Raw genomic sequence first — 12,238 nt, 5'->3', positions numbered from 1 at the left:
ACATAATTTCGCCCTGATATAGAGTTATTTCTATTCTGGTACTAGCACTATGTCACTAGACTAACAAAGCTATTCCTCTGACAGAAAGACCACTAGATAGCATAAGTACAAATTGCTATGTTTTTCTCTCTTCTTTTTTGGTGGGTGAAATGGGATAGGAAATGTGGGAGTGCATTTTATCAGAGTGCTATAATTCCCAATTAGAAGGGTGAACAAATTAGACTGTGTGGGAAGAAACCCCTATGAGGAAGATGGGAGTAGGTGGGACAAGAGCAGCTTCTGACATGGGGTACATGTGGGGCAGGGAAATAGAAAAATAAAATGGAATAAGGTTGATTTTAGTTAGAGAGATCCAAGTAGTCAGCTGTGTTGGTCTAAAGTAGTAGAACAAAATAGGAGTCCTATTTTGATTTTAGTTGTTTGAGAGTCTGTCCATAAGAAGAATATGAAATCTCTTTGTGTGTATTCCTTAGCTTTTATTAGGCTGTGTAAAATTGAAACTATCAAACATATGATTATGTAGTGCCCTATATTTAATGAGTTGAGGGCTAATTTGGTCACCCCTTTACTTAAAACTATGGAATTGCTGAGTGTGCAAACCCAGGTGTCATGGCTGCTGTCAGATACAAATGACTGTGTCACCCTTTCTGTTGGAAAATTCATAGGTGCAATAATCAAGTACAAACGAATAATAGAGTAAAGTCTTTTAAAATAATTTTTGATTCTAACTTCTGCTTAAGGCAATAGTTGTATAAGCACAGAGAGAGAAACTAGGCTGCATAGAGCTTAAATTACACAGAGAGGATACATTGACTGCCGAGTAATATTGGTGAGCAATGTGAAAACAAGTCTAACTTATATAGTGCCAAACACACAAAAAGCTGCCTTACACTGTATGAGACCCTTAGTCCATCAAGGTCAATACTGTCTACTAGGATGGACACAAACAATATTTTTGTGGTTCAGTTTGTAGTTTGTGACTGAACCACAAACTGAACCACGCACTCATATGAACTGGAGTTGATTCACAAACTGACCTGGTTTGCATTGGTTTGTGAGACATTTAAAGTTTAAGCCCGTGTTTTCTGCTTCCTGCAGCTTTTTGTAAGGAGTAGAAAGCTTGGTTTTCCAAAGGAATGCATCTCAGTTGTTTGGTTTAAAGAACTCTGAGCCATTTAAGCCCTACTTCCTACTCCCTGTGAAAAGCAACAGGGAACAGAAAGCAGGCATTTCCAAACAGGCATTTCCCCACTGCTCAGCTGTTTTCTGCATGAAAATTTGTGAAAGTTCATGACGGTCTTCAGTTTGTGAACATTGCTTCGCAAACCATGAACCAGCCATGATTCATAATGAACTTTAGTTTGTCAGCAGGGTTGTGCTCATCCCTATTGTCTAGTCAGACTGGCAGCAGCTCTTCAGGGCCTCAGGCAGAGGTCTTTCACATAATCTACTGTCAGATCCTTTTATCTGGAGGTGCTAGTGACTAAAACTAGAACCTTCTCCATGGCAGGGAGATGCTCTACCACTGAACCACAACTCCTCTCCAATTTCATTCCCAAATCTTCAGGATGAATGGAATCAAAATAATAATTAAAATTACAATCTCTTATAGTAAGAAAATCAATATTTGATTTGCTTTTTTAAATATATCAGGAAAAACAAATTAAATCATACAATTTTCTTACCTGCCAGTGATGACATATTAACAATAGCCCCGCCATTGCCTCCATTTTCTGTTTTCATGTAATCTAAACCAATGTATGTTCCTTTAATCACTGAAATCTAATACAGGAAATACAAAGCAGGCGCTACACTTAGTAGCAACTCATTTTGGGATCATTCGGCTTAAATTACTCATTCTGTACACATTTTGAACTATGCATACCTTTATGTTTTACTCCTCAAGGTATTATTTCTAAGTTATCTATAAACATACCTCATTGAGTAGGTAAGTTCAAAAATCTACTTAACAACCATGAACTGTAATTTTCATTAATAGAGTTAGTGTAATTAAACAACATATTAATATTCAGACCCTGTATTGTAGAATTCCAAGATCAGACAACATCAGGCATGTTGAGGGTGGTATGACTGTAGGCCATCCATTCATGCAATCAGAGGAAGGGGTGAAAAGGAGAGCAGGGCAAGTGACAACATAAATAACAAACAAACTTTCTTCCTCCTCTTCTCCACATACTATGCTGGCTTGGGGTGATGATAGGATCTCTGCTGCTGTCAGCTTGATCCAACCTAACAGGATTAGGAGGTGCTGGTGTGGACAGGGATTTCTCCCTCTCTTAGTATACCAGCCTGGTCTCCTGTTGATGTGGACTGAAAGGCAGACAGATTTGGATGCTCCTTCTGACTTGTCCAAAGCATCACATTTTGCTGCACCTATACAGATCCACTATAAATGTTTATTGTGTGCTTGGCTTGTACAGCATGTTAACAAAGATATAACCTTGACTAGAAGAAAGCTTTTGAGACATCTTTGTTCCTAGCTACATTCCAAACAAAATGGTAGGTGGGATCATTAAACCGAACAGTGGGAACTGGAAATATTTCTGATGTGTAAGTCTGTTGGGTCTTCTTGATGTATTGTTAAATCTGTCAACTTTACTTTTTTCTTTGTGATCAAGTTTTATTATGCTTGATCTATGTATTACCTCACATTGAACACTTTGCACAGAATAAATAACTAACCTTTTGAACCATTTCTTCCTTCCAACCCAAGCATGCAATGAGATGTATGTGGGAAATTCAGAAAAGCAAAGGAATTTGTTCATGTCATCTTTTCATTTTAATTAGCAAAAGCTAAACTTTATTGCTTCACAATCTCATGGCAAGTCCCAGCAATTTCTACATAATGTATTAGATGTTTATATTGGTACGCAGATATAAATGTTACCATTTAGCATTAAGAGGGATGAAATGGTATTTACAGTGCCATCAATGCATCTGCAAAAAAGAAAGTCCCTCAGTTTAAAGCTCTGGAGTTCAGAGATAGGTTTATGAAAATACTTTGTGAAACTAATCTATCTAGTACTGCTCATATGGCTATTAAAAACACAAGTCTTTCTTCTTATTCTCTTACTAGCAGTAAAGCCCGTTGTAGGAAGAAATACAATGGGCCCTAAAAAATATTTGGGACAACGGTGATGAATGTGTAGGTAGCAGTAGGCCATGTAGGTGGCTGCCTGGGGAGTCACCTGTGCTACAGGGTGCTGCTAGGTGCCCCCTCCCCACACACTGCCTCATGACTTGCTCCCCTTCTGCCCACCCATATTAGCTGGAAGAAAGAGGTGGTATGGCCTCGCTCTGAGGCTGCCTCCCCTGTGAGGAAAGGCAGCCTCAGAGCAAGGCAAAAGTGCCTCTTTCGCTCACCCCGACTGGGTGGACCAGGAGGGGAGAAAGAGAGGGGAAGGGTCTCCCTGTTTCTCACAGCTGGCTGGAGATGTCTTCAGCCAGCTGTGAGGAACAGGAAGACCGGGCTTGTCAGCCCCATCTCTCTCTCTCTCCTCTCTTGCTTGCAAGGGGAGAAAGAGAGGGGAAGAGTCTCGGATTCGGCCTGCCAGCCCTGTCTTTTTAGGTCATGGGGCTGTTTTAAAATGTAGGCACCCCCTAATTTTTTTAAAGCCCCTTGACCTAAAAAATCCTAGCTATGCCACTGTGTTCTGGTCTTAATGACCGGGACTGGTTTTATATTTGTTTTGCTTCATAGTGTTGTATATAGCAAGACAATATATATATATATATATAGAGAGAGAGAGAGAGACAATTTTATAGTAACATTAATTAGAAAAACAGAATTATGCAAATTAAAGATAATTATGCAAATTAAAGGTTTTGCAGGGCCTGCAAGATAGAGCTCTTCCACCAGGCTTTTAATTGATCTGGTGTTCTCTTGTTAACAGCTAGCCTCCCCAATATTTTTACCATTACTGTGACTATGCTATGCTGTTAGATATTGGCCTATATGCTGCTGTGCGGCCATGCCTTTCTAAACCTGTTGTTGATATGTGGTATTGCCCTCAGACTTTTTATTCTGTATGTTTTTATGATGTTTTATATTTTACTTTGTAACGCTATTAAATTTCTGTTGTGAGCTGCCCTGAGCCCACTTGCAGGAAAGGGAGAGATATAAATCTAAAAATTAAATTAAAATTAAATTGAGTAATTATGTAGATCCAGACAACCATAAATGAGCTAGAATTCATGCAATTACTATAGAATTAGTCATATTGAAAGCAGGGGGATTTTCAGCTTCCTCAGAAGGTGTGCATAGGATAAGTCTGCAATTGAGATAAAATTATAGAACATACAGAGCACTAAAAATGTTGTTGTAGAATATATTTTCCCCCTTATAGTATCTTGAAATCTCAATAATGCAGGGACACTGGTATGATTATTACAAAACATGCCCATAAATTAGACTATTGTTTTCTTTTGAGCAGTATATTTTACTTTACTCTTTATTCTGTTCTTTTTTTATATATGTCACAGTATCAGCAATTTGAGTACCTCTCTTTCTTACCCTTTATCCTCCTTTCAAAAGGTTATGAAAGCTAATCCTAAACTATGAAATGTTCTGGTCTTAAGGAGTGACCTCCTCCTATGTTTGTTTATAGTGTTATGTACTGTACTTCGTACTTTATACTAGATCATGACCCTGTCATTTGCCCATACTCTTTCCCTTTTGAGTAGTATGTTGAGGGCTGTGCCAAAAGTAAACAAGCATGTACTCATTCCTGGAGACTAGCCAGGTTTCAGTACCAGGTTTGTCGTAAGTACTAATATTGTTCGCTATTGGATCTACATATGTGCCAGTATTTTATTTTCACTCAATTTAGTAGCTAAAATACACTGTATTTGTAAAAAGCACCTCACTTACTAGGGTTACCAGGTCTAACTCATGAAATATCTGAGGACTTTGGGGGTCCAGCCAGGAGACCTTGGGAGTGGAACCCGGAGCAAGGTTCTGACAAGCATGACTGAACTTCAAAGGGAGTTCTGGCCATCACATTTAAAGGGACCACACTCATTTTAAATGTAATTCCCCAACGCAAGATAGAAGTGAGTCCAAGCTCTTTCAGTTTGAAGAAATGAATCCCAAATTCATTGTTTTATTATTTATTTGGCTCTTGAGGACCCAAGGTGGCAAATTGCTGAAGAAGAAAGCTGTATTGTTGTAATTTGTTCTCAAGGGTATCCACCCAACCTGAGTTAAATCTATTGGGCATACAAAAGTCTGTCTCTTCACTGCAATTGGTATGCTATGTAATCACAACAGGAAAAAATACAAGTTCTTGGGCACAGCACATATACTGAAAGCTTTACTTTCAGTAGCATAATTGGCTGTCAGTGCCTGTCAGGTCTAGAAGATTCATCTTACCTCAGTGATTTTTGCTACCTGTAAAAGAAAGTTTCTAATCTGCCCCTGCCATTAAAATAATATTCACTGTAAAAACCATACTTTACTAAAAATGTAGCCTTTGAATTATTGTATCAAATGCCACTTAAACACCTGTGATTAGACAGCTAAATCAAAAGTTTGCTTTTTAAGGTTGCCAGGTCTGTGTTGGAAAATATCTGGAGAGTTTGGGGGTGGATGCAGAAGAGGGTAGGGTTTGGGGAGGAGCCTCAGCAGAGTACGATGCCATAGAGCCCCCCCCCTTCAAAGCTGCCGTTTTCTCCAGAGAAGCTGGTATCTGCCAGCTGGAGATCAGCTGTAAAAGCAGGAGATCTCCAGGCCCCACCCGGAGACTGGCAATCCTAATTTTCAGGATGCCATCTCTTGCACCCATATTTGTATAGGAGATTTGCTCTTGGGTATAAATGGATCAGTTTGTGTGACTGTAATTCAGGCTCCATAACCCAATATGCTTAGCCATATCAGTGCAAACGTCAATGGAACTTAGTCAAGTGTGCATGAGAAAGCAGCTTTAAATAATCTTATCTGGGATTAATCACAGGTGTTCTCAACTGGTTTTGAGCAATCAGCAGTGCAGAAAGAGTAAGGCAGAAGAAGTGGACTTTGCTGAACAAAGTAGCTTGGCCTGACTACTGAGATTCTTTTATCCTACTATATTTAAGAAGCTGGCATCTTAGGTGGGAAGTTAAATTTCACCTGACTGTTGACAATTTTCTTGACAGCAGTGAGGATTTTGAATTTCTTGACAGCAATAAGGATGCCAACTGGCAGTTGAGGGGGTTCTGTCCCTTTTAATAGATTTTAATCTGCAAAAATGGGCAGTGGAAACTTTATGCCACTGCTTGATCATTGCTGTAGATCAAACTGATATTCAAGTGACAACTAGAAGCAACCCTTTTGATAGCATGCACTTATTTCCTTTGCACCAAAGAAAATATGTCAGTCAATTGAACTGTATAAAATACTGCAATGACTGGCCGCTAGTAATATTTCTAACAATGAAGCGGACAGTCCTAAACACAGTTGAAGTCCAATAGCACCTTTAAGACTAACAATGTTTTATTCAGGCTGTGAGCTTTTGTGTGCAGGCACGCTTTGTCAAATAGGATGGAAACAGACTTGCCTGTCTATATCTATATCTAGAGAGAGAGGTTGTACAGCAAATTAGCATACAATATAATGAAATGTTTTAACAGATGCAAACAGAAATAACAAGCTAGGTTCATAAGATCATTATAGTTTAGATTCAATTCCTAGAGAAAACAGGCAAATAAATGTCTCAGAGTGTTAAGAATGTTAAGAGTGACTGTATGACTCTGTTGTCACGTCCTCTCTCAAGTGTGGGGGTAATCGATAGTGTTAAAATACTATACTACTAGACTGGGCTATACCATGTCGCCTTCCCTCCCCCAAAAGGGCTGATTTAGCATTAACTAAAAAAGGAGAGCTCCTGAAGAAATTGTCAGTGACCTCTCTGCCATCTTTACTCCAGCCTGAGAGGAAGGTAAAGAGAAGTAACTTAAATTTGGAAACTCTAGAAAAGACTATCAATGGACTGAGAAAATGCTACTATTTTTTGGTTGGGGAGGTATATTTTTTGTTTAGCGTTTTTAATTGATTAGGAGTACATTTGGAGAAAGGTAATATATAAATGCAAAACTAAAATTATGTTGGATGTACATATGCTGTCATTTCCCAGCAGTTTCAACCCACCCTTTGCATAGGGAATAAGAACAGGAGAGAAGCAGGAATATTCTATTATGCCTTCAATCCCATAAAATTGGATTTAGATGTCTCCAAAGAACTCTCATGATTTATTTCTCCTGGTGAACAAAACACAGCATCTGGTAAAATATGCAAGAATATAGTATTACCTTGTATCCAAGGATGAAAACAATGTTTGGGTAGCAAAGGCTAACATTATTGGTCATAAGAGGTATTATAAACTGTTGCTTTAGAGTGTAAGGCAAATATGTGAAAATTTAAAAATCTTGACTCAGTTTTTTAATAATCTGGCTGAATTTTTGGCTTCTGGTTCAGAGGAGAGAAAGCATGATAAAAAGATAAAAACTTCTTTTAAGTTCTTCAGTTAAAGGAAATGCTGATATTTGTCAGTGATGCCTGCAAACCTTACGGTGAGTAAGGACTACTGAATCTGGGACTTACTTCTAAATAAAGAAGCATATATGATCAGGCTGCATGATTCTAATGCACATTAAAACTGCTAAAAATAACTTGTCTTTAGATTCGAGTCTTCTAACACCTTGGAGATCAACAAGAATTTCAGGGTATAATCTTCTAAGAGTCAAAGCTTCTTTCATCAGATACAAGCTGAAATGGAGATCTCTGAGTCTACATCCCAGTCAGAAGTTGGGGGGGATGCTGCAAAGAAGGAATTCAGGATGCAGAGATCCAGTGCACATTGTAATCCCCTTGATTAGAGCAGATGGGAAATACTTGAGGGCATAAGATGTGAGATAAGATTCTGATGTCCCTATTCAGCCCTGGGGGTGGGGGTGTCCATTGCTCTGAATTTATGAATGAACTCAAGTTCAGAAACGAAGTTCAGCTGTTCTACTGCAGACCAACATTGCTACCCTCTGAAACTTGTCTTTTTCTAAATTTTTAAACTCCATATTTCTTTATTCTGGAAGCTATTTTCTAAAAAATGTTGTCTCTCATGTAGCTATATAATGCACAAAATAAACTTACCAAATTAATCTGGAGTGTGGCTTCCCAGTTTTTTTCATTATTTACTCCAGCATTGTTAACCACAATATCCAACCTGCCAAAATGCTCAAATATCTTCTTAAATGCATCTATAAGAAGAAAGGGGGAGGCTTCTTTATTTCTACACACACACACATATACAACATCACTGATACAACCTCAATTATTGTTGTAAACTGGCCTTAGCCCACTTGTGGGATATAAATTGAAAAATTAAATTAAATTAAATTATGAAAGTTGTGTAGGGTTGCCAATGGGAGGTGGAATTTGACTGTGGACAGTGGGGTTTGCGGAGGAGAAGAACTTCAGCGAAGTTTGCCCTCCAAATTAGCCATTTTCTCCAGGGGAACAAGAAGCCCATAGGGCTACCAGTTTTTGATCAAACCCACCACAGTCACAAACTTGGCCAATGTTGCTAGTGATTTTGTTAATCATGGCCTACAAATGAAGCACTGCAAACAGATGTTAAGTATCATCTCCCTCTCTCTACATGCTGGTGAAGCAACTCAGTACATGGTTTATGCTACTCACCATGAAGGACATTAACTCACCAACCCACCCAATCACTCCAAACCTAGTTTGTGTGAACAACCCTTCCTCCTTAGGTGCCTCAGGGGACTATCTACTGAAGCAACAATTCTTGCCATCCCAGTTATGGTCTAATCAGTTATAGAACAGGCTGAAGTATAATTACCACCATCCCGGCAACAATGTGGAGGAGACAGCCCCCCCTTGGAAAAGCAGCCCCAGAATTCCTGCTCAGACCCCAAAGATAACAAACTAGCCCCGCATTATTCCATAGGGAGGGTGAGGGAACAATTTGCAGAACACCTTCTGGGGGGGGGGGACCACACCATCTTAAATAGCTGATTAAAACCTCTTCATCTATTAGCTGCCCAGTATGAGGTATAAAACATGCTTCACTGTATAGGTGTCTAATGCTGAATTCAAAAAGGCATCTGTCTCCAAACCAAACCACAGATCATTGCACTGTGAGCTGACTTCTGCTTTAGCTCTGCTTATATTCCCTTGAATCCAGAGTCATGGGCACTGCTTTGTCACTTCTGAAGAAAACCTGGAAATGCCACAGGGCAGCTCTAGGAATCCCTGGAAACTTACCAGAGAGTTTTAAAAAACAAATTCTTATCTATGATAATAAAAAAACAATATTTTTGTTAGTTGTTCATTTTTTCAAGCTATTTTCATCTTCATTACCTAGGGTTTTCTGCACTGAATAAGCTCCATTGAAGTTAGACTTACATTGTATGGCATTCTGTCCTGACTTCATTTCCTACCATTGCCAGTACCTTTTCAATCTGTATTACAAATATTTTCCTAAAATGGGGGGGAGGGGATCTTAAAAGCATCTTAATGTGTATGCACAATTGTGTGTAAGGGGAAGTGGTATTGTTAAAAAAAATCCTGTTAAATGCATTTCCATCTCAAATGATGCATTTTACCCTTTCCCACATATGTGAACCTCACAGATGCTGAACACCAATTCCCTGTTTCATTTTTAAAGATGCCCCTTTCAAGATGTAAAGTTTTAGTCTGAATTAGAATTTCAACACAGTTCTGTTCATAAAACAGTTTGGCTCTCCTGCGGTTTTCCTAGAAGTGTCACCAAACATTTTATGGCATTTATTTTCTTTATCATGTGCCAAATAATTCAGTTTCGAACATGCACACACTGCTAACATTTCACACTTGTAAATTTAGTACACACTGTAGACTTTTAAATGGTGTTTGAATCTGAAATGTAGTCAGTCTTCCAGAAAACTGCACAGTTTTTATTTCTGTAATACATTTCCCCCCAAGCTGCTGTATACTGTGACAGAATACAAAGAAGTGACCAATCAAAGGACTTTCCTCATTACCTTTTAACTGTTCTTCTTTTGAGACATCACAAGGAATGAAAATGGTTCTCTGCGTACCAAACTGCTTGTCCAAATTATTTTTGCTCTCCTCACCTAATTCTGCATTCTGATCCACAAGGCCCACCTACTCAAAAGAGATAAGCAGTGATGATCAATACTAAATGGCTAAGAGAGTGGTGTCAGAATGGCTAGCTGTTAAGAGCTTTGACCAATTTTTCCCTGAAATCCAACAAACCATTTACATTCTTCTTTTTAGGCATCTGGAGTCTGTTTCTAATCAGTTCTGTTTTAATCAGTGAGAAATTTGGAGGGGAAAAGAGAGAATTTCACTCCATAGATGGTCACAGACATAGGCAATGTCTTCCCAAACCTTTCTATCCTGCTAAAGTACCATCCTGTAATTTGTAATATAAAACAACTGAAAGGGCTGCAGTTACAAAAGGGTGTATTAATATATCTACAAAGAGTAATAAACAACAAACAAAAGATAAATATTTACTTTTAAAAAGAAAAAAAAGAATAATTAATGGCTATATTGGGAGGGAGGGAGAAAGAATTTTGGAAAAAGAAATACCCCTCACAGAGGGGAAAAGAAATAATCCGTCCCTGGTTGGAGGGAGGCAGCTTGAAAGGCAGCTTGTGCAAATGTGTGTGCCTTGCAGCTTTTTATTAGATAATGTGGATCAGGGCTTTTTTATTTTATTTTTTTAGCAGGAATGCACAGGAACGCAGTTCCGGCTGGCTTGGGTGTGACCTAATATTCTAATGAGTTCCTGCTGGGCTTTTTCTACAAAAAGCCCCATGTGAAACATTGGTGACATCAGGGGGGTGGCCTAATATGCAAACGAGTCCCTTCTGGGGTTTTTCTACCAAAAAAGCCGTAATGTGTATATAAATTACATATACAATTCTAACATATGCCATAAGTCTGTAAACGATCAAATTTGAGCACCACTGTTTACAAAGGAAAAGTTAAGTATAGTACATGCCTACCTTTATTCCACCAGAACTCTTTGAAAGTACTTACTTTTGCTGGTGTTTTATAGGTACACTGATTTACATGAACCTATCATCTCCCCGCCCCCCATATATCCCATAAAGAGACCCGTGTCTCTGCACTCATTATATGTTTTGTATGAATACATGAATATCGAAAGGTACGAAGCAGACACCAGACCCATCTGTGCCTTATGCCTGCTTCGAAGCCTGTGTCCCCGGGGGGCAGCGATGTCAACAGGAGTCACGTGGCACCAGTTTGTAAGCCTTCCAGGCAACTGCAAGGGCTCCGTTCCACGAGAGCTCCTGCCGAGGCGGGGGTGGGGAGCGGAGAGCCCTCGCTAGTCCTTAAGGTGTCACAAGGCTCTCGGGAGTCGCTTGGGAAGACACCCTCTTTCGCTACCTGCCGGATTGTTTCCGCAGCGCAGGGGAAAGGCCGGTCGCGGGAGGAGCTGCGGCAGGGACACCTCTGCCCCCCCGCCCCCCCCCCCCCGCCCAGCCCCCGGTCCAGACGCGCGCGCCCGCACTTACCTTGCAGCCCTTTTCCAGCAGAGCCTGGGCGCAGGCGTTGCCTATGCCCTGGGCTGCTCCAGTCACCAGCGCCACTTTGTCCTTCAGGTGCATGGTGCTGCTCCTTTTCGGCCGCGCCGGATCTCTCTGGCCGCCCCCACTCCCTCCCCTCCTTCGGGCAAATCGGGGTTCTTCTTACTTGCTAGGTCTCCCTGGATGGCTGGCTTGCGAAGGAGGCGGAAAGGAAGGAAGCGCCGGAGCCAAAACGCAAGCAGCGGAGCTTGACAGAGGCGAACTCGATGTCACCTGCGCGGAAAGTTGCCTCCCGCCCTTTGGCCCTCCCTCCTCCTCCCCCTCACGCTTCCCCTGCTGGAGGGACTTGCCGAGGTGCTGACAGAAGCTCGCTGCCGGCCGAGCCCTGAGGTCGGTTTCTGTCAACCGTCCTTCTGGCGTTCGGTGACACACGAGCCAAATTCGAGGGAAGAGAACACAACGCTGCCAGGCGAAGGAATCACATCGCCACCTGAAGGAGCTCGAGGCCAAGGGCAGCAGAGCCCTCTCCTGCTTACCGCCCCCTTTGATAAGCAAACAAAAGCCTGGCTGAACTGCTCGTACTGGAGCTTCGGAAATCCTCCTCCTAAGAGGGGTGTGAAAAGAAGTTACAGGCTTCTTTGAAAAAGAAGGAATTCTTTCC

The 12,238-nt window shown here is 40.7% G+C and overlaps 1 protein-coding gene across 1 annotated transcript in view; it reads right to left on the bottom strand.

Moving 5' to 3' along the window:
- The window catches only part of HPGD (15-hydroxyprostaglandin dehydrogenase), a 29,225-nt gene extending 17,326 nt beyond the window's left edge, over positions 1-11,899 (bottom strand). The window contains exons 1-4 of the mRNA XM_060246518.1: positions 11,566-11,899; positions 10,039-10,162; positions 8,144-8,250; positions 1,686-1,782 (exon numbers count right to left, since the gene is read on the bottom strand). Coding sequence (XP_060102501.1) covers positions 1,686-1,782; positions 8,144-8,250; positions 10,039-10,162; positions 11,566-11,658 — 421 coding nt within the window. The 5' untranslated portion in view covers positions 11,659-11,899. The remainder of the gene's footprint in view (positions 1-1,685; positions 1,783-8,143; positions 8,251-10,038; positions 10,163-11,565) is intronic.
- Between the last annotated feature and the right edge of the window lie 339 nt (positions 11,900-12,238).

Source organism: Heteronotia binoei, chromosome 9, assembly GCF_032191835.1.
Source record: "Heteronotia binoei isolate CCM8104 ecotype False Entrance Well chromosome 9, APGP_CSIRO_Hbin_v1, whole genome shotgun sequence".
NCBI lineage: Eukaryota > Metazoa > Chordata > Lepidosauria > Squamata > Gekkonidae > Heteronotia > Heteronotia binoei.
Note: the sequence above shows the minus strand (reverse complement) of the source record. Positions and strands in the feature narration are given on the sequence as shown.